This window comes from Clarias gariepinus, chromosome 6 (assembly GCF_024256425.1).
Source record: "Clarias gariepinus isolate MV-2021 ecotype Netherlands chromosome 6, CGAR_prim_01v2, whole genome shotgun sequence".
Taxonomy (NCBI): domain Eukaryota; kingdom Metazoa; phylum Chordata; class Actinopteri; order Siluriformes; family Clariidae; genus Clarias; species Clarias gariepinus.
Window position 1 is genome coordinate 10,964,815 of NC_071105.1, and position 23,689 is coordinate 10,988,503.

Below are 23,689 nucleotides of genomic sequence, written 5' to 3' on the forward strand. Positions count from 1 at the left end.
CTTGAGCAGCGGAGAGAGTGATGTGGTTCTCTCGTGATTCCCCAGCGTGTACTGTATCATATGAGTGTAGTATCTGCTGTACAGCATAAACACTCAGTATTTACATTCAGGTTTCTTTAACTAACTAAGTTTATTAACTTGGACAAACCAATTAATAATGATCATCATCGACGCTTGTTTAAATATACAGTGGAACCTTGGGTTACGAGCATAATTCATTCCAGAAGTGGGCTCATATTCTAAAAACTCGTAAACCAAAGTTAATTTTCCCATAATAAATAATAGAAACTCAAATTATTTGTTCCACAGCCCGAAAAAATAAATGCATAAATATAATTAATACAAAATATAAAGTAAAAATAATTTAAATTAACCTGCAGTTTACTTTTTAAAAAAAGTAAAAATAAATCCTGACAGATAAATTGTTTCTGTTTATGCGCGCAGGCTCTGTGTGTGTGTGTGTGTGTGTGTGTGTGTGTGTGTGTGTGTGTGTGGAGCTAAAGAGGAAGAATCAGCCCCACCTGTCTCCCCTTCTCATCTTACACAGTAAACCCGTCTCCTCTCTTATTTGAGTTTCACACAAACACACACATTAACAGAAAGACGTAAGCAAGGAACATCGCTAATGATACTCGCGTAAGAGCATACTAACGGAATCACTGCTGTGAAGTAAAACAAAGGAACAAATTAACCTGCACTTTACCTTTAAAACGAATCATGACAGAGCAGTGTTTCTGTGTGATACATGATACTCGGTACTTGTAAACCAAGACTTGCTCGTTTTCCAAGTTAAAATTATTAAAAATCTTTGCTCGTCCTGCGGAACACTCGCAAACCGCGTTACTCGTAATCCGAGGTTTCACTGTAAAAGAAATTCATGTACATCAGCTGTGGTTTCTTCAGCATATGCCTGATGATGATTATGATGATAAATTCATATCCATTTCTGAACACTGGTCTCCAGGTGCACATATCAGAGCCTGAGTGTACATTAAGATCCTGTTACATTCAAGCTCCTCCTCAGTCTGTTCTTCCAGAAGCTTATGGTTTGTTCATGTTAACTAACGTGTTACATTTAGTACAGTTAGTTAGCGAACCTTCATGTAAATAATAATAATAATAATAAAAATGATTAATCACGACCCAGTACTCAGTACAGTAAAAGCAAATCGTTTAAAAAAAACTTTAGAATTCCTTTAAAGACGAGCGTGAATGTGATGTGTGAATTCTTCTCTGATTGGCTGAAAGGTGTGGCTTAGCCCATCCGATACGATATTATCACGATACCGTGATATTGGAATAAGTATCACAATTGGATGTTACCTTTTAGAAAAAAACATTTATGAGAATTCTAAACAAACTTATTATAGAGGAACTGCGACATTTTACCATCTTAGTTGCAAACATGTAGAAATCCAGTGTGGCGATGATAGAGAGTAGATAACTCCAATGGGAGTAACCTGGGAAACAGATTAGAAATATCATCTTTAACAAAGAAAACTATATAATCGTTAATATGGTGAAGATTTCTGTGTGTATTTGAGACTTATGGAAGAAAGGAGTCTCCAGTTCTAGTGCACCTTGTAGTGTTTGGTAAAGAAAACCTCAACAACAGAAGCTTTACTTCCATGTTTTTTTGTTTTTTTTTCCTCTTCAAGAGAGAGATATACTGTAAGGCGTTTTTACATTAGCTTCCCAGGATCGTTTCCAAGAACACTTGACCCCAAGGTCTGGTTCATTTTGATCAGTGAGGACACAATCGTTCCAAGATCGGGAACCATGCCCAAGTTTGCTTGGAGAACTGGTCTTAAGAAAGATACAAAGGGAACAGATTGAACCAGATATGTAATCCATTCGTATCCGAGAACAGAGGTAGATAACCTTTTGGACATGATGTCATAAACATCTCCAAGATCACGCACCATCCTACTTAGCTGATGAAGTAGGAAGGCAGGCGAGAGCCAGACTTTTTTTCTTTTTTTTAAGAAATATCAATAACATTCGGCATAGCGCAAAAGTTAACTTCCTTGTTTTCTTTTCTCTCTTGTTTAATGGCTGTTCACAAACCAGAAAGGCACACACTGACATCGCCGTATCGGAAAGTGTAAATCGGAAAGTGCACCCGAGTACGGAGATAAAAAATAATGTAAATGATGCCCAGCGTGGGATTAGTTATTCCTGGTTACGGTACAAATCAATCATGTCTAATGTGAAAACGTCTACTGTTGCACAACATTAAAAACTCTAAATGGATAAAAATGACGACAATGTTTAATACATAGAGCTTTGTACTCGTCAAGAAAGGAATGAAACACTCCAAGACATGCTGTTACGTTATCAGTTGTTGATTATTTTCCTGTACCAGCTAACGCCCCGCCCTGTCGTGTTTTTTTTTTTTTTTGTAAACATAGCAATCGTCTGTTTGTCCGTCGTGTCTTTTCAGTATTCAGCTGGCTCTCCCGTGCTCAGTGTGTCTCTCCACAGCGTCCGAAGGCTCCGTGTTCAGCCTGAGCACTGCTGATTTTCACCTTAGCAGGGATTATCATTAATATTAAAGCACGCTTACCTCGTCACACAATTCACTTACCGGTTACTAACACTACATCAGCTGTCTGTGTGAGAGTGTAAAAGGTTTTACAGTCTGCCCCCTGCACTTTAGACTTCTGGTTCAGTCTGTTGATGAGTAGACGAGGGGGGGTTTCTGCTGTGCCTGCTGTTCATGTTGAATGTAAAGTTCACTCCTTACACTCGGTGTATTCCTGATCATCAGAGTAGGTCGTGTGTGTAAAAAAGCCAGAGTCTACACTTAGTATGGTTGCACGTCTTAACCTTAAAAACGCAGTTTGTGTATGTATATGTGTGCGTGCGTGCGTGTGTGTGTGTGTGTGTAAATGTGCTGGCTTTGCAATACTGAAATTTCTTCTTGAATTAAATACTCTACAGGTTCACCTGTCTAACTGCAGGGGAACTCAACACTAAGGCTTGTTTTGTGATGTGTAGACATTACACGTCTACAACCTTCATTTATATTTAACGTTTCTACTTTTTTTTTCTCACCTGGAATTAAAATTTTGCAATATTTTATATCCAAATTATACTGATATTGCTTTCTGTGAATAAGCTGTTTTTAGGTACGGTGGAATTTAAGCATGTCTTTACTCCTCTGTACTTACTCTAGCACAAATACTTTTTTGTGTTCCTTTACTCTTTTTCATAGATCTCTTGTGTTTTAAATAGCGGTAAAAAAAAAATAAGTCTTTGTATTTATTTGCCTATTTATGTAAATTGTTCTCCTTTATTGGATACTATTTGTCTTATTCTTGAGAAAAAATAAAAGTTTTTTTCTTCCTTTTTTTTGGAGCTGAAAGAATTGTTTTACATTCCGCAATAAAGAGAAGGAGCTGTGCTGAAGGAGCTGTGTGTCCCCTGCTGAGTTTCTCTCCCACATTACGCCATCTTGTTGCTGTTCCACTTTCGGCGCTACACCGGTGCCTTACAGCGTGTCTCAGCGTTAGCAGAAAAAAAAAAAAAAAGTCAATTCTTGAACCAAACCGGAGCAGGAAACAAAACTGATACATTTACCCAGGAGATGAGAAAATAGTTTAGTTTACAAGGAGAATAATGAGAGTACAGCTTTTTAACAATGCATACTGGCCCCAATAAATTTCACTTTTAATTTCTGTAGATACAAATGCTAAAATATGCAGCCTCAGACTTAAAATGCTTCTTGACTTTATGTAAGATTTGAGCAAGAATATGTCTTACTAGATTTAAGATAGTAATATGATATTCTGTAATCTCTACTGTCCTCTAGTGCCTACTGTAGGCACAATGCATGGCAAAAAAAAATACTGCCTTCTCCTTTTCAGTCTTTCATCATTGACAAAGAGCTGCGTGAGAAATAAAATGCTATGAAACAGGTTTCCGAACGTTCTGTGGAATAGAAGGAACTTTCTTCCAACTCCTATGCCTGTCCTCGTGCACAAGTGTCCCAGATCAGTCTTCCCAAGCAAATCAGCCTCGTGATACATGTGGTGAAACTCCTCTCTCTTCCTGTAGCTCCTGTTTGTCTCGCTGTACATGTGACATGCGGTGACACGCTTCGGCAAACATCCCGCATCGCTCAAACTCAAACTGCTGAAAATGTGTAACAAAAAAAAACAAACAACTGACTGCATAAAAGTACATTAGGAATATAAAATTGCGTTTGGAACAAAAAGAGAAATAATTTGACGCGGCCGCTGTCATAAGTACAGGAAGTGTGGGTATAACAGGATAGATAGGTCTTGCAAACTGATGGCGAGTGATATACGCGCTGCTTGGTGCCCTGTGGATGACTGATGATTTCGCTTCTCGTCATGACCGCACTTTGTGGTGACACACGCAGTCTTTGAGTAAACCAGTAGAACGCAGCACGTGAAAGCTCCTTCTGGACAAAACAAAGTGGAAAAAAATGTTCTCCCGAAGTCTTCTTTGCGTTTAAAAAAAGTTCACCGTGGCGACACCTTAAGCGCAGTCTCTGGTCTGGCAGGTGGAGTGTGTAACTGCAGATCGTGGTTTCCATGGTTACATGCCGTCACCAAGCAGTTGCTGAAAAGCAGCGATGAGGCCTTTGAAGTCGATCCTTTTGTCAGGTGTGCTTTCCCAGCACCTCTTCATTAAAGTGTACACCTGACACGAGACGTCAGAGTTAGTGAACATTCGATGAAATGAAACAAAATATGAAATAATGATATTTCAACTTTGAGGAGTCTAAAAAGTCAGGAACCAATAAAAGTACACTTCATTTTGTACACTTCACTTTCTTAGCTGATGTGTCATGTTACTGTGTATAACTAAGCAAAAACTGGAAATACAACATTGAAATAAAGAAAAACATTACTTAGAGAAGAATGCATTTTGTTGGACAGGGTGTTGTCCATTACATTTTATTACATCCCTTAGGATTTTTTTTACTACTGTATAACTAATAATAATATTAATAATAATAATAATCTTTGGACAAAAGGCTTTGAACATTAACCTGACCTTTAATTACAGTACTGTGCAAAAGTCCTAAGCCACACCTCATTTCTTTATATTTAACTTAATTAAATGATGTACAATAAAAAAAAAAAAAGAACAAATGTTTTACTGTGACAAGCTAGAAGGTACCTAAAGAATTAAAAAACTGATTGTTTATGTAACAATCTCAGCAGCAACCTCATTTCCCCTCTTGTCTGTTCCAACCACTCAGCATCTTTCGGCATTACCAGTATACTAATCACTGGCCTGATCATCGTGTTATCATCTGCACCTGTTTCTTACTGGTTTAAGTTAGATCTCCTTTCATGCTTGAATGATTAATTGGTCAACTGGTCAGGAACAGGGACTCGACTGAGAATAATAGGCAGATAAATACAAGAAAGTTCGGCTTTTTGTAAGCGAAATATGACAAAACAAGGGGTGGCTCAAGAATCTTGTACAGTACATATCACATGAGTAAACATCTCAAAAGATTTTTACTGCGTCAAAAAAAAAAACCCAGCAAAAATGAACGTGTATTTTCTAAACATATACTTAAAGTGTATGTCTAGATTTTACTAAAAACTATTACTAAAAAAATATTAAATAATACTCCCTTCAAAAATAGTTATGTTATTGGTTAGGAAAAACTTACAAACAACAAAAGGTACAATAAATAATAAATTGAAAACAATAAATTAAACAGAACCTTGAAGATGACTAACATGTTACATTGTCTGCTGAAGTAACCTGACTGACTTGAGGCAACACGAAGAACATGTTGCTTTTATTTCCAAGAATCTGCATTTCATATTCCTTCTTTATCAGCTGATCTGTGTGTGTGTGTGTTCCATGTTTTACCTTGTCTGAGCAGATATCTGGCTTGGGCAATCTCTTCCCCTCCTCCAGAAGCCGGACCAATCTGGTAACAGTCATCTGTCCATGGGTTGGTCCAATCATCTTGAGGAAGACCTGAAAGGGGGACAGAGTCGAATTTCAGTCAATTCTGCTTAAAACAAGCCTTCATCTGTTTGTCAATGTTTTAATAATAATAATAAATAAATAAATAAATGAATAACACACTACTCTCTAGTCTGTACTTTTTCCATAGAGTGGATTGTATGGGTACTGGAGTGAACACACTTTGGGCACGGCGTCTGCCACCATGGGCACAGACTGACGCCATCTGGCAGACGGCGAGTGAGCCTCCACACGGCTCACTGAACAAAAGGATCTTTCATTAGCAGCAGACACTAGAGCAGTGTTTCACTCAGTGAAGGGCCAAGTTTAACCAAATCTCTACATAATTCTCACACTTTCAATTGAAAAAATGTATTGTTTGCTGATCTATAATGCTGATATGTGCACTTCTTGCAGATGCTAAACTACATTTCTGGTGCTGAGTACCTGGACTGTACAATAAAGACAATAAAATTCTATCGGTGTGTACCCCCCAAAATTTGCGGGGGGTACAGCCTGTTCCTAGAGCACCCACCCATGCACTTAGTATGCACTAACGCGAGTGTCATTAAAAAAAAAACACTATTTTTGTGACTATTTATATTTACTATTTACTATTTTAAACTATTTTATAGTTTAAAACCTAAATATGCTCTGAAAACACCTTAAATTAATGTCACTTAGCTTAATATATTACCTTTTTATATATAAAACAGGGATGAAAAGGTTAACCTGTATACTGTACAGTACTGTACCGCTGTGTCTCCCGCAGTGCTAGAATGTAAAATACTCCTAGTACCCCTATATGTACTTTGGTATAAATACGGTAAATACAGTAATAACTCGCCGTCCCAAGCCACGCTTTCCTCTGCGGTTGCTTTGCGTTCTCTCTACAGTACTAAAAATGTACTAATTGTGTAATATTGTGGAGTATACTTACGGTTTCTGGGAAATTGTGGGGGTTTCCTCGAACAATTATTAGTTTGGTTTTTTAAAAAAAAAATCATCAAACGACAGAGGCTGCAAACTCTGAACCGCGACTTCACGAGGCTGGACTGTATCTTTGGACAACTGTTTCTTTACAGACCAACCAACTATATATTCTGAGCAATCAGGTTTAAAAATTAAACAGCACTGTGGTATCAAGTCATCCAAATAAGAACAAGAACTGTTTTCATATACAGATACAGTGGAACCTCGGATTGCGAGTAATGTGGTTTGAGAGTGTTCTGCAAGATAAGCAAAGATTTGTAATATTTTTTTTTGTTTTACGAGTACCGAGTATTATGTATCACGCATGCGCTTCTTGTTTTGACGCTAAGCGTTACATGATCACAACTGAGCCAATGTTTTTTCTCTCTCTTGCGCGGCGGAATTGTGGGTAATTGTCTCCCCTGCTCGGTCTTAATGCGCAATTCATTTCAAAGGTAAAGTGCAGGCTAATTTGTTTGTTTGTTTTACTTTACAGCAGTGATTTCGTTAGTATGAGCTCACGCAAGTGTTATTAGCGATGTCCCTTGCTAATTTTTCCAACAATTTTCCGTTAATGTGTGTGTTTGTGTAAAATTCAAATTAAAGAGGAGAAAGTTTTACTGTGTAAAATGAGAAGGGGAAGACGGGAGAGGCTGATTCTTCCTCTCCTCCTACTTTAGATTCACACATACACAATATGTATTTATTTTTTTGGGCTGTGGACCGAATGATTTGAGTTTCCATTATTCCTTATGGGAAAGTTTGCATTGATTGACAACTGTTTTGGAATACGAGCCTGCTTCTGAAACGAATTATGCTCGTAAGCCAAGGTTCCACTGTATACCGTTGTGGGCTGTTTAAGGATTTTTTTAATTTAATTTAATTCATTTTTATTTCTAGAAAAAGCAAAAGAAAAATGTGTATAAAATATCTATTTTTCATTTTTATTTTTATGCAGTGTCGAGTGAAACAAATATTTTTTTACAGCAACACGACGTCATCGTGCCTGGTCACAACAAAGTGCCTGACATTATGGTAACAGTACTCCATTATTTCAGTCACATATTTTAATGTTCCATAAAGAATTTCAAATTATTAGGACACGACTTGCACTGGATTGCACTCTTCACCCTTAATGAGTTAGTGGGCTGTGAAACATTCAGACTGGGGTCATCAAAGATTAATTAAAGACTGCTTACCGACATGGGGCTGCATGAAGCGTCGCAGTAGGTTAGGAGCTCATACATGGTCACTCCAAACGACCAGACATCTGACGCTCTGTAGAACTTACAGTGAACCAGGCATTCTGGAGCATACCTTTATCACACAAAGAGAGAGAGAGAGACATGATGTCACACAGGATCACTGCTCATACACAGCTCAAACAGCATGAGCCATATGGCCACATAGCTAATCAATACACACTCTGTACTAGAGTTGGGGGGAAAATATTGGGATTTTTTTGTGTGGCAATTTATGCATCGCCATACTGACTCCAAATTTTATACACATGTTCGCATATTAGGTTGTAAAATGTTGCCGTTCCGCTATAATCCTAAAGGTGGAGGTGTTTCGCTCTATTATTCATTAATAACTAACTATTCACACACTGGCAGGCAGCACTACATCCTGTATGGTAGAAGCAAATAATTTGTGACCCTTGTTTAGAATTGTAATGAAATCTGGAATAAAATGTACATATGTTGAATCGGGACATTTATAAAAATCTTGATACTTGATAAGAATCAAACAGGCACATGGGTATTGTAGTGATATCGTATTGGCTGGTCCCTGGTGAGTCTCAGCCCTAATCTGTACACACAGTTAACATAAAAACGGTTTTCACAAAATATTAAAGATTAACTATTAATTATTAACTAACTAACTACTTTTTCTATTAACTAATTTAAAACTAGCTAAATAACAGCTACATTCTATTAAATAAAATAAATTTTTACACATACATACAAAGGGGCTCCAAAAAAACTTCTACATGAAAAACATGCACATTGCTGTCGTACTTTAATTTGAGTTTTTAAAACAGGTACAGATAACAACTGTTGAAGTGTGTATACATTTTTTGGGGCCCTTTGTATATACAGGGTGTCCCAAACAACTTATATCATTTCATAGTCTAACAACATCGCTCAAATTATCTCAAATTTAAACGCGATGTGTGAAAACAACCCAAGTTTAATGTTTTACATTTAATTCTGTGTCGCTATGCAACAGAAACTTGAGGAGGAGTTCAAAAAGCGGCTTGTTTTTAGTGATGAGGCCACATTTCATACCAATGCCAAAGTTGACAGGCATAATGTTTGCATTTCTGGGGGGTTTTGCATTTTATCAACTATAAAAAAAGCTTTGTGAAATCGATTGTAAAATCAAAATCCGTTTGAATATATTGTTGGAAGTTTGATTAATAAATCTTTTAATTTTTTAATTTAAAGCCTATTTAATTTCCGTTCCCTTGGACATGTAGTTACTCAAATATTAATATTTCAAATGATGGCAATTTCTTTAAGACACCCTGTATAGTTTATGTGGGTTTACTGAGTGTGTTTGAGCAAGCATTGCACCTGTTTGATTCTTCACATCTTAAACAGGTAAAACATTAATCTTACCGACTGTTCTGCACTTTCTCAACTGCTATTAAGAAGTGTTTTGCTACTGTATGTTTTACCTGACCTTTACATGGAAATTACCCGGGCCGTGCAGAGACCTTTAGAAGGGCAGGTGCTCAAAGTTAAAAAGGGGGGCACACGGAACAAAATATAAAAAAAAGGAAGCCATAGACCAACATAATTTAAGGTGTAACCTGTTTTTGAATTTCAGCACACCACATTCAAACAGAATGTAACCTCTTTCACACTCCACGCCCCTCTGTCTGTGTCTTTTGGGCTGCTGTTCCCTGCACTCTTTCTGCTGGCTGTGGCTCAATGCTTCTCTCTTTCACTCCGGCCCCTGTCTCTGTCTCCTCATATGACCTAACACTTTCCACTTCATCTGGGAATGACACGCAGTTCGATATTCTAGTCTATTTTTATTTTTTATTATTAGCCATAATTAATTTTCTTGCACATAATCAATAATAAACCCATGGCAATAAAACATTAAAGCATTAAACTGTCGCAATAAAGAGTTTATTATTGCTACTGTCTACAACAAAAAAGACATTTGCCATGTAAAGAACTGATACGTGTGTTATTCTAAGCTGTTGTGTTTGTTTTTCTAATCCATCTGGCCACTGGCTTCACACTGCTTCATTTTATTTCTAATCTCTCCCTCTCTATTTATGATATTAATAATTTCTTTTATGAATATCACAACTGATACAATAAATAAATACTGTAAAATCATTAGTTTACTGCAGCAAACTACTAAATATACACACAGTTAAAACTGGGCAACTTTATACTTAAACTATTAATGACATAAATACTTTTGGCCGTGACACAAGAGTGTTACTGAGACTTACAGAAAGAAACCGAACCATTAAAACCCACTTGTACTTTTCCAGAGCTGCACAAATGTGACGCACAATGCGCACATAATACCCCTGCAAACCCCACTTACCGGGAGCTAAAGCTCCTGATTAGTATTTCTCTGTGAACTGTTACGAGAAATTTTCCCCCACTGTGTGTCTGCCTGCGGCGTCCCGGCAAGTATAACTCCATTACGCAGGGAACATCACAAAAAAGCTTAAAAGCCATCATGTGACAGGAACTGACTGGGCCAGGTAAAGTATTTAGAGCCAAATTATTTTTTTTAAATATTTTTATTATTTTATTAAAAATGCTTTGACAAAAGAGCATTTTGAACATCAAAGGGCAAAGGAGCAGGTGCTTGGGGATCATTAGACAAACAGAATTTTTTTTTTATTTTGTTTATATTTTTTTGTATATATTTTTATTATTTTGCTAAAGAGGGAAAATATCATAATCGTTGAGTTGGAATCATGTATTATTTTTCCCTAAATATGTATCTCCTGTAAAGCAGCATCCAATATGATTTCTATCAAAATGTAAACTCTGTAAAAGACGTGCTGTTTAACACTTGTAGTGTTTTTCTCTTTTTACTGAATTTGACTACTCCTGCTTATTACAGTTTAAAACCCCTGCCTTTGAGACTTCAGTACTGTTGTACACCTCAGGCTTGCACACCACAATGCTTTGTGCTGCTCTCTGGATCAAAATATCCCCAGACATGGCTTATATTTTTACTGACTTCATGTGGACACAGGAAATAATACAGTACCTACGCAAACAATGATGTTAGTATTTAAATAACCTTTGCACATCCTTTATGTGTGCGCACATGGCAATAAATGACTTTATGCTGCACATGATATTTCTGTATGTTCAGAATGGCTCACCAAAATACTGGGCTGTCCAGGTCATCCTTCACTGTATAGTAGCCCTCGTTGTCTTTAATGCTTTTAGTCAGGCCAAAGTCTCCAATCTTCACCGTGCTCTCGTTCTCCACCAGGACGTTCCGAGCAGCCAGGTCTCGGTGGATGTAATTCCGAGAGCCCAGATAATCCATACCCTAAATTAGTGGAGTAAACACAAGTAAAGAAAAGGGTTATGGTGTCAGAGCTACACCAGGAAAAGCATGTTAATCTAGTACAGTAAGTCAGATTCGTTCGTAAGTCTGACAAAGTGAATTTTATACACCTTGGACACACAAACACTATAAAGCATAAAGAAACAGATAGGTATGGTGTTTTGGTTCCGCATTACACAGTATGACTGCTTTTATATCCTGTAAGAACTCTGTATTCCAAATGTGTTGAAAGCTGACTGACATCAGATTTATTATTGACTCTTGAATCATACTAAAAACAAAAAACCTTCTGTCCTGAAGAAACAGTAACAGCAATTTAACATCAATTCCCATGAATCTATGACCTAGAAGACGATACAGCGCTCATGTGGCTGTATTAACAAGAAAGTCTTGAGTAGCCGACCTGGCAGATTTGGACAGCGTAGCTCAGCAGGGTCTTCATATTGGTTTGTATTTTGTTTCTGGGCAAATATTCCTTCAGACTGCCTGCTGGTAAATACTCCATAATGAGTTTGATGGATCTGCCACCTAAAACACAGTAAAGAAAAACTTATTTTCTTATATTCCACTTTATGCTTTTTAAACAAGAGTTTGTAGTTTTAAAATAAAATATATCCTAACAAGAAAAATTGTGTGTTGGTTTGGGTTCATTACCCTCCTCCTGGCAGATGCCTTTGTATTTAACGATGTTCTCGTGGTAGAGTTCCCTCAGGATGTCAATCTCACGCCACAGGTTGCCGCTTTGCTCCTCCCGGCTCTCTGGTTTCAGGGACTTTACCGCCACCAACTCTCCTGTCCGATCTCCGCGCGGGTCATAACGACACAGCTCCACCTTTCCGAAATGCCCCTGTAGAACACACATAGGCCAAAATGACATACGTTAATTCCACCGGGCCCAAATGCGACACAGCAATATCATTTCAGTATCGGAGATACCACAGATGGGAAATTACCTCTCCTAGGTCTCTGATCTTCTTGAGGAATCTCTTCTCAAACACTGTGGGGTCGACCTCTAGGGTGGGTACAGGCTTAATCGAGGGATCTACAGACAAAAAACATGTAATGCATTAAACTTTAGAATCATATACACAGCACAACTCACAAAGCTATACGGTGACCAAGATATGTGTAACACAAAACCACAAAACTATTCTGTATGTCAGGGCTAAGGCACTGAGTTACTGATCGGAATATCAGAGGTTCGAACCCCAGCTCCACCAGGTTGCCCATGTTGGGCCCTTGAGCAAGGCCCTTAACCCTATCTGCTCCAGGGGCTTTCTATCATGGCTGACCCTGTGCTTTAACCCCAGTTATTGGGATATGCAAAGAAAAAATTTCTTACACTGTCCTGTAATGTATACGTGACAAATAAAGGCTTAACTTAATTTAGAACATGAAAAGTACATATGGGAATATGGAAATATACTCAATCTAGTGTGTCCAAACCAATAACTATGAGAGACTGGTGAAGAAAAGCATTTAGATTTTTTTTTTTGTGACATATATTAAAATTTTATTGACATGGATTTTTTTTTTCATCATTACTCAGTCTTGCAGGTCTCATTTTGAACCACATGGGGTCAGTGTTTTTTTCTGTGGCTTAGAAACTTAACTGAGTCTTAACACTTGCTGCTCACCATATTGTGTCAAAAAGGACATATATAATCATCACTAAGTGCAATTAAAATTCAGCCACATTTTGTCTAAATAACAGTGCCTTGATTGACTAGAAGTGACATGGAAAAAAAAGACTATAAATACCGCCACCAGAACTTGTTTACTTTAATTATTAGTTATATTTAGTTCATTTTTAGTGACATTTTTACAAAGTTTTTTTTTTTTATAAGACTATAAAAAGTAATTCTTAAGTGACTGATATATGCAGCAGAGCTCATTAGTAACCTAATTATTCTGGATCAACTAGTAGGAAAACATTTACGTACACACCTTAAACAGAATACAGCAAACAGAAGCAGGTGTTTTTGATTACACAAGGTGTCTGTATTACTTAGATTTCTTCTTTTTAAATTTGTTCTTTTTTTATCGAATTACAGTTACATATCTACTTCAGAGATTGGTGGCTCAGTGGTAGGGTTCTCGTCTGACACCAAAGCTTGGGTTCGATTCCCAGCCGATGCCCAATCCCCAGCCACTGGACGCAATACTGGTCCTAAGTCTGGGTAAAATGGGAGGAATGGTGCACCAAAGTTGTGTACAAATCTGATGGTACACACAGTGTGTCTACTCAGCAGTAGAAAAAACAGCGACAACAACAGTGTCACTTAACGTCCACATTGTGTTCTGTGAAACTGTATATTATGTGATCTGGAGATTTTTTTAAGCACTGTACTATATACTGAGCAAAGCTCTATGGGGTACTATAGTGTAACCTTTTGTTTTAGGTTAAATCAATACTTCTCCTTTGTATCTTGCTTCTGCATTTGGGAGTCAGGATATGTTAAAAAGAAAATAACCGTATGGGACCAAAGGCATACACTATATTGCCAAAAGTATTGGCTCGCCTGCCTTCACACGGACATGAACTAAAGTAAATTCAATTTTCCAATTCTTAATCCATAGAGTTTAATATGATGTTGGCCCCGCTCCCTTTACAGCTATAACAGCTTTAACTCTTCTGGGAAGGCTTTCCACGAGGTTTACGAGTGTGTTTATGGGAATCTTTGATCATTCTTCCAGAAGCGCATTTGTGAGGTGAGACACTGATGTTGGACGAGAAGGCCTGGCTCAGCGTCTCCGCTCTAATTCATCCCAAAGGTGTTCTATCAGGTCTATCTTGATAACTCGATAACATGTCTTTATGGACGTGGCTTTGTGCACTGGTGCGCAGTCATATTGGAACAGGAAGGGGCCGTCCCCAAACTGTTCTCACAAAGTTGATAGCATGAAATTTTCCAAAATGTCTTGGTATGCTGAAACATTAAAGATTCCTTTCACTGAAAGTAAGGAGTCAAGCCGATCGCCACACCAGTTCCAACAGAGCTCAAGCTTTTATAGCTGTAAAGGGTGGGCCAACAATACATTAAACCATATGGATTAAGAATTGGGTGTTACTCGCGTTCAAATACTTCTGGCAATATAGTGCATGTGCATTCTGATTTATGGTAATGAATGTACAGTAGTTTCATAAATAATGCATGAAAAAGAAATGCGAGACGATTGCACACAAAGATTTAAAAACCATGGTTATAGTTAGATCTGTTATCTATTTGGTTTGTGAGATACAAATCCCTTTTCTAAACTAATAAAAAAAAATACCAGTAACAAGATTCAGACCACTTGGCTACAGTACAGTTAATACAGTACAATTATTTGGTTTAGAGTGCAGAGATCTTAATAAAACTTCTTTAAGGAGCTGAATTTGAAATGAATTCAGAATTGTGACACAATCAAGACAAACTCTGTATTTAGATCTTGAATAGCGCAATTCTTACTCTGTTTTTCCACCATGTCGATATCTCGGACGATGGCCCTGAAGAAGGGTCTTTGATGGGGGTCGTAGGTCATGCAGTGGGTCATGAGATTAGCAAGCTCTTCACAGTCCGGTGTGGCCAAGTGACACTGAGCTGCGTAAAACCTTTCCTTCTACTCGGAGGGAGGAGGAGGAAAAAAAAAGGCAGGAATAAACATTGAGAAAACATTACATTAATAGCCAAGTTTTATTCTTATGTATGAATGTACCTGTGAGTAGGTGTGTGTAGGTGTGTGTGTGTAGGTGTGTTTACCTCTGTGAGTTTCTTGTCTTTCAGAGGAATTTCTCCGTTATAGCATATCTCCCACAGAGTCGTGCCAAAGCCCCACTTGTCTGCTGCTACGCTCAGGTTGGCTGTATCCTGCACACACTCGGGAGCGATCCATGGAATCCGGTCCACACACTCTGAAGCAAGCACAAACATGCATGGTTTGCTGTACAATATAAATATTTTGTTACTACAATCAGGCCCCAGGTTTCAGCTTTGTGTGACACTGCAAACTGCAACCTCCTTGGAAAAGAAGAGTAACAAATGTTGGAACTGGAAGATTTCCAACGAAAATAACTGGTCTAGGCAGGGACTGCAGCTGGAACCAGTGATGATAGTGCTGATAATGATGCACCTGCTTAGTAAATACATTACTGCTTTAGCCATCGCTTTATGACGTGTCTAACACACTCAGCATATTTTATTAAATACAAGTCGACCACCGTCTAATACAGCAACACCATAATAATAATATTTATTATTTTAATTATAATTATAATTAGGTTAGGAAGCCTGACCTAAAATTAGTGCTTTCTCTATTTTGGATCTTCTGTGCTGCAGTACAACAGGAAGTAAATACAGCCGGTCGATAATAAAAATGTATTTTTCACAATAGAAGTCAGATTCTACAGACAAGTTTTAGTTTAAAAAACATCTCTCTCCCTTTCTCTTTCTCTCGTGCTGAACTTGTTTAATTACTTGTTGCTTTGAAAGAAAGTCTCTCTCCAAAGCAAGAGAGAATTTCTAAACTGTCAGTTTTCTGTTCCTCCCTTTTACGAACACACAAAACCAGTCTTTCCTCTAAGCGCGCCGCTCGGCAGCACCATTCCGGGTCACGGTGATTCAGTACTGAGCGGCTGGATGAGAGCCAGCAGGATTCCTGTCAGTTACACCAATCTGTTCCCTCACATTCGCAGCACACACCTTCGCCTTACATACTGCACAAAACACACCGTGTTAAACTACTGCAATTACATTTTTTAATGTGTGCATGTTTGTCTGTCGTAAAAAATAAAAACCTACAACACCTTTAGGTGTTGAAATCGTAGAAACATAGGGCAGTAAATGTGTTTAATAGTATGTTGTTGAGATGTAGCCCTCAAGACAGGATTCTTTACAGCGTAAAGTGTATCCATGTTTCATGCTATTTTATAACTTTTTACTAGTAAATTAACTGAAATGTAAAAAATAGCTAGTTCTTCTGTTTTATTGTTCAAGTGAAATCACTGTCCTAACAGAAACACTATGCCTTATCTGTATCACACTCCGTCCCTTCTCTGCTGAAGGCATCCAGGAAACGTAGCTTTTTCGGACTGACAGTAATGACGTGCTCATTGTGTACGGAGTTCTTTCCTCCTCAAACTAACAGGCCTGGAATCCAAAGTAGCTAGATAGGCTTAGCTCACCAGCTCATTTCAGGCCCTTCGGTTCATATATAAACACAAATGATTTGTCGTATGATGACCAGCAAGGCTCTTACCCTCTCGTGTTAGCACGGTGATGGGGATGCCAGGGTCACTGAGTTTGATGAAGGGACCTCCGTCGCTGTCAAGTCCATCTCGAGCCAGTAGAATGTTTTTAGCACAAACGTACCCATGCACAAGCTTCTTATCCTCCTAGAATATACACACAAACAGAAATGTTTAATTTCACTAAGCTGACACTAAGCTGAAACAAAAAATCATTACAAGTTCGGAATAAAAACTGAAATTCATACAGTAACAGGCATTATAATTTAGGATCGCGTCTGTACAGAATCCACAACTGTACCTATGAGAGGAGGTCCGTCTCAAACAGTTTTCACATAAGGTTGGTCATTTTTTTTAAAGACAGCATTAAGACCTGTAACTTCTAAGAGTGTTGTCACACTAGGGCCCTGGAATAGTTTTCCAAAAACACCTGACCACGGAGTCTGGTTCGTTTTGATCAATGAGAACACAATCGTTCTGCGCTCGGAAACCGTGCCTGAGTCCACTAGGAAACGAATCAGGATTAGGGTACGGATCAAAACCGGGTATGGAACCACTCACACACGAGAACGGAAGTAGATCGCTGTTTAAATGCGACATCATCATGAAATCTACGTCTGCACATAGCACGCCCCAATCACATCATCGCACCTGCACAGCCATAGCTGATGAAGTAGGAAGACAGTAGATTTTTTTTTTTTTATATCAATAACCCAGGAATTCAACATAGCGCGAAAGTTAACTTACTTGTTCTCGTTCTCTTGAACAAAAAGCAATGCTCTAAAACTTCAGTTTATAAGTATGTTACAACAAAATCTTAAAGATATAAATGATATAAAAACGGCACATACAACGTGTAAGATACAAATTTGTTTCACTTAAGGACAAAAAAAGGATTGGAAAAATTTCCAAGCTATACATCACAGTCTTTAAGCTGGACATGGCATTAAATAATGATATTACAAAATGAACCGGGAAAATTTAAAATGTCATTCGTCTTCGGTAATTGCTTTATCCTGGTCAGGGTCACGGTGGATCCGGAGCCTATCCGAGAAACACTGGGCGTAAGTCCATTACAGAGCAAGATACATGGGTGCTCACACACACACACACACACACATTCTGTCTCTTTCCTTTACTTACAGTGGCAATGCAGAATGAATTTTTATTTTGGAAGTGGGAGGAAACCAGAGACCCTGAAAGAAATGTGACGCCCAGAAGATTGAACCGGTGATCCCGCAGCTGTGATTCAGCAGCACATGCACCGACATGCCGCAGAGGTCATAGTATTATCACCTAACATTTTTTTCTTAATAATGTTGATAAAAGCTTATATACAAGACAGTGTGAATTTAAAATGATTCAGTGCCTAAAATGTACCTAAAGCAAAATTCACACATTTCAAGTTGAATAAACACCTTGTGAAGAAGCAGTGTTTGTCTTCGGCGTTGTGCGGGAGTATTGAGAGGCACCAAAAAAGGAGAGAAAAACTATCGAACACCCACGACCACTGCAATAAGACACAAAAATGTTGCAACTATCTGAATTTAAGATAACACTGCCCACACATGGCCTCTTCCATCTCACACTGCATATATCACTAGTGTCTGGAAGATAATATACTTCAAAATAAGAATGTGTAGGAAGGAAAACTCCAATTTCCTTGTGAAAAATGCAGAAAATCGTCTGTAATGGCATAATGACCGGACCTTTCATCACTGTATAAGGACAAAGCTGGGAGGCCTGCTCCCACGGTTATCACACACAATCCTTTTAAGCAACGCTTTTTAAAAAAAAAAAAAGAAAAAAAAAGAAGGGGTACTTAAAATTAAGAGCTGAGAAGGGTCTCTTTGTGCATATTTTTCCACGCTTTACAGTGAGGGAAAAATACTGCCTGCCAGAACCACAACCGGTTACACAAGACTGTAGAGTATTGTACATGTTTGTATTTTTTGAAGACAATTCAGCATGTGTTTACCAGATAACTGAGGGCGCTTGCCAGCTGTTTGGCCACCTGGAACTTCCACAGAGTGCTAAGAGGAACGGTCTCTCTGCGCATGAACAGATCGAGAGGACCGTACTGCACAAACTCCTCCACCATGATATCTACAGCAAGACAGATAGACAGAATGAAGCTTAAAGAATAAAAATCAAGCAGAAAAAATAAACAATCCTGGAATTCTGGTATTGCACACACACACACACACACATTAAAAAATGTAATTGTGTTGTCACCAGACTGCTTGTGTTTTTCAGGAAGTACTGATTAATTTCAGTTCATTTGCCAATAAAAACACATTAGACTGTAGCACCTTATGCAATCAAGTATTAGATGTCAAAAAAAAATTAAATGCACAAGCACACAAACACTTACTCTCCTGGTGACGCACACACACTCCATAAAGCAAGGCGATGTGTTTGTGCGAGATCTGTCGCATCATGCTGGCTGTCTCGAAGAAGGCCTGGAGAACCACAGCAATGGTTTATTTATTTATTTATTTATTTACTATGAACATGAGACAACACAGAGAAAGAAAAAAAAGGATTTGTCCTCACTCACCAGAGATATATCTCTGTGTCCAGAGCCGAGGACTTTCAGCACCACCTTAACCTCCTGTGAAGCGTAGTAGCTCCCCAAACCATCCTCATCCTCACTTTTCATCTTCAGAACGCCTGCGTAGATGTTGGTTCTGGTGCCCAGACCCAGGTGTTCTCCCTAAACACCAGAACAACAAAATCGCCCTTTGAGTTCAGTCATCAGAGTTATAATGCAATGGTACGATTAATTAAAAAAGAATATCATTACTGTACCATGTGCGTGAACTAAATTGTGACAGCTGAAAAAGTGCAATAATGTACGGTTGTGTGGCTAGATAATAGCTAGTGAAATGCATTAACACACAACAAGGGTCAGGGATTAAGTCTTTATTTATTATCCTCTTTTACAAAATATCTTTTCTAAAGTGGAAAATTAAGTGTTTGTGTCTTGGCCAAAAAGTCAATGGTACAACATTTTTGGTACAGTATGAGCTGTAGTGTGGAGGTGTAATGAAACTAAAATGCCTGGTTTTAGCCCACAATAATTCATTAGTATGGTGTAGGGGCTTTTAGCACAAGTACTAGGCCTAGAGAATGTCATGATATTGCAGTTTCAACCATCACTGATCCACCCCCATGCTTCACTTTCGACATGCAACAGTCTGGGTGGTATGCTTCTTTGGAACTTCCCCACACTGTAACTCTCCCAGATGTAGAAAAGACAGTGAAGGTGAACTCATCAGAGAACAATACATGTTTCACATTGTCCACAGCCCAGGATTTTGGCTGCTGGCACCATGAAACCAACGTTTGGCATTGGCACAAGTGTCCAAAGATTTGGCTATAGCAGCCCAGCCATGTACAGTGATCCTGTGGAGCTCCTGATGAGGAGAGTTGAGGTGCACATTTAATTCTGCAGTGAGTTGAGCAGCTGTGCTTTTATGTTTTTTGGATACAATCCAGCACCCGGACATCCATTTTAGACAGCTTCCTCTTGCATCCACAGTTGCTCCTGTTGGATGTGGTCCGTCCTTCTTGGTGGTATGCTGACATTACCCTGGATACCGTGGCTCTTAATATATCACAGACTTGCTGTCTTGGTCACAGATGCGGAAGCGAGACATATATCACCCATAATGTTGTGTGCATTGCAATATTTTAAGCAAAACTGTGCTTTTACTCTGCTAATTAAACCTTCACACTCTGCTCTTACTGGTGGAATGTGCAATCAATGAAGATCGGCCACCAGTCCGGACAAATTCAGCCATGAAACCTCCAACACTAAATTGGCCAGTGTTTTAGTTTCATTGTCCAACCCCTGTATACACGTGTGTGTTTATATGAAAGTCTTGCTTAAGACGTCCAATTGTGCACTTGGGTTTTTGGATATGTCCGGTAAAGCTACTTGTATGGAGTTACCTGTTATCATTACTTTTATAAAGGGTAAATTTTAACACTACATATTATCATTCTTTTTTTTGGGTCATAGACACAACCGAAAACAACCATGGAAACATGTGATTGTGTGTATCTGCTATTTATTTGCCTGTGTGACCCAGTTTTTTATTTTTTGCTTAGTCATGTTTGGGAAGTTGGTTACAATGAACTAATATTCGGTACATCATAGGCTGAAAAAAAAAAACATATTACACTCTATACTGCACAATCCTGAGCTCTATATACTGTATGTTTATAAATAATAATAAAAAAAGGAAAACAAATAATGATTGAAATGCTCTGAGCTTTAAGGGCATCTTTACTTTCTGTTTGTAGTTTGCAAAAGCCTTTTAAAAAAAACATCTATTAGATTTTGCCTCAGATGAACTGCAATGCAAAACGTCACGCTGTAGCTTTGGCTACATGCCGTGCTGTGTTCTTTTATTTTTCCAATTTCTGTCCAAGTTAGTTAGTTTTCACATTAGGGTTTCCAAGAACACTTGACCCCAAAAGTCTGGTTAGTTTTTGATCAGTGAGAACACAACCACACCTGCTGTATCGGAGAGTGAAAATAGCACAAGTGAAAGAATCGTTTCTTTCACGGTACAAATCCATCCTTACTCAATAACATGTAAGATAAACTTGCTTATTCACATGCACCAAACACTTACAGGGAAAGCCTGCTCATTCATGCAATCGCCTCATCGGCTAAATCATGTGGACAAAATCCTGCAGATACATGCCAGGCACTTCGGGTAACATTTATATCAATCATCAGGATAAGAGGGGAAAAAAAGAGATCTCATTGATTCTCATTGTGGCATGTATGTTGGTGCCAGATAGGCTGGATTGAATGTTTTTACAACGGACGACCTCTTGAGGTTTTCTAGGGTTTACTCAAAATGGTGTGACAATGAAACAACATCCAGGGTGTGGTAGGTCTGAGGAAAGAAACATGTTGTTGATGACAGCGGACAACAGAGTATAGTCAGACTGGTTTTAGCTGGCAGAAAGGCTACAGAGAAAAAACAATATAAACAATTATGGTGCGCAGAAAAGCATCTCAGAATGCACAACATGTAGGAGAAGATAAAAGAGCATGTCAGCCTCCACTTCCACTTCCTTTGAAACAAAGCCTGGTCTAATGAAGCACAACCGTTTCTGCTGAGGCACACAGGTGTTAGGATCAGGCCCTAAGAGAATGAATTCATGAACCCAACCTACTTGTGTCAACTGGTGAAGGTTGTGTACAGGGCTAGGGATTGTTTTCTTGGCACATTCTGGGAGTGTTAATACCAATCGATCACTACAGGTCGATTGTATCCCTTAACGTCCACAACTGACTCATCTTTTTCCAGGATTTTAACGCACAAAGCAGAGGTCGTCTCAAACTGGTTACATGAACATGACAATGAGTTCGGTGTTCTTCTGTGTCTTTCCCAATCACTGGATCGAAATCCATTAGAGCGGCTTTGGAATGTGATCGAACGTGAGATTTACGGAATGAAAGTGCACTTGTAAAATCTGCAGGTGTTGCAAGATGAGATCATGTAAACATGGGACAGAATGTCAACAGAATGTTTTAAAGATCTTGTGCAATCCAAGCCATTAAGGATTCAGGCTGTTCTGAGAGTAAAGAGAGGCCCTACTCAGTATAATGTTCCTAATAAAGTGCTCATGGCGAGTATGTATTGAATTCAAGGTAATACAAAGTACTCTTACATAAATAATCTCTATATAACCTTACATAACCTCTATATAACCTCTAAAAGACCTCTATATGAGAAATACGATTTAAATCCTTGATAGTGAACTTTATGTGCACTGATGGTGTGTTTCCCTTAAGGAAAAACAAATCTAATGATCAACTTGATGTTAACGTAGCACAAAAAAAATGCACAAAAATGCTGTAAAGTGCAATATAATGTTGTATAATGCACGGTTACAGTTTATACTGGGAAAAAACGCAGAGGTGCATGGTTGTACCTGAACGATCTCCTCTTTAAGGATGCGGTGGAAACTCAGCTGGCTGACTTGAGGCTGTCTCTGAGGGACGGGCTCTCTGTCAGAGGTCATCACCAAAAGGTTGGAAACCTCTGAAAGACAAAGAGAATAGGTCGGTGAAGTGCGATCACTATAGGTAAGTACTACATAACAACAAATAACAAATACTTAGGACATTTAACACAACATAGTTTATATGACATTTCTGTTAATTTCACATTTCAGAGATCCAACCCACAAACCCTCCCATTTATCTCCATCTAAGTAAAAATATTAAGGAGTTAACATTCTTCGGTGTACAAAGACGGAAATGTTTGATAAAAAACAGAAAAATTTTACCCATATTTTGCATTTTAATGTTTTAACAAATACACACTACTGTTTAAGATCACTTTCTTTGATTTTGTTTAGTAATTTATTTTCTGCACTCTACAACAATACTGGGGATTTGAAAACTGTGAAATAATACATATGGCATGAGGTAATTACTGAACAATAACAACGACAGTCAGTCAGCTGTTCTGGGATAGTTCTTGCAAGAACAGTATTGTGTCAAGTGCATTTGCAAAAACCCATCGAGCACCATGATGAACCTGTCTCTCATGAAGACCTTCCTAGGTAAGCAAGACCAAAACTTATCTCTGCTGCAGAGGAGAAGTTTATTTAGAGTCACTAGCCTCAAAAATCACCAATTAACAACCAGCACCTCAGATTTGAGCCGTTATGGAGCCGCTATAAGGATTTACAGATCATGAGTAGCAGATACATCTCAATATCAACTGCTTTAGGGAGATTATTGTATATTTTGGACACCTTCAGGATTGTTTTACAACGTACAAAGAAATAAAAATCAGGGATGCCAAACTTTTGACCATTAGTGTAAACTAATGTAGTGCAAATGTTTTTTTTTTTTTTTATTGGTTATTGTTGTTTTTTTTAAAGAAAAGCCCATTCACCATGTGAAACTGTGTTTCTCTGCAG

At 38.3% G+C, this 23,689-nt stretch overlaps 1 protein-coding gene across 1 annotated transcript in view; it reads right to left on the reverse strand.

Moving 5' to 3' along the window:
* Positions 1–3,588: 3,588 nt before the first annotated feature.
* Positions 3,589–23,689, reverse strand: part of jak1 (Janus kinase 1) — a 49,908-nt gene continuing 29,807 nt past the window's right edge. The window contains exons 11-24 of the mRNA XM_053499040.1: positions 22,691–22,800; positions 19,290–19,445; positions 19,104–19,191; positions 18,708–18,835; positions 16,741–16,876; positions 15,246–15,397; positions 14,955–15,105; positions 12,456–12,544; positions 12,157–12,349; positions 11,906–12,030; positions 11,312–11,484; positions 8,136–8,253; positions 5,866–5,976; positions 3,589–4,671 (exon numbers count right to left, since the gene is read on the reverse strand). Coding sequence (XP_053355015.1) covers positions 4,567–4,671; positions 5,866–5,976; positions 8,136–8,253; positions 11,312–11,484; positions 11,906–12,030; positions 12,157–12,349; positions 12,456–12,544; positions 14,955–15,105; positions 15,246–15,397; positions 16,741–16,876; positions 18,708–18,835; positions 19,104–19,191; positions 19,290–19,445; positions 22,691–22,800 — 1,835 coding nt within the window. The 3' untranslated portion in view covers positions 3,589–4,566. The remainder of the gene's footprint in view (positions 4,672–5,865; positions 5,977–8,135; positions 8,254–11,311; positions 11,485–11,905; positions 12,031–12,156; positions 12,350–12,455; positions 12,545–14,954; positions 15,106–15,245; positions 15,398–16,740; positions 16,877–18,707; positions 18,836–19,103; positions 19,192–19,289; positions 19,446–22,690; positions 22,801–23,689) is intronic.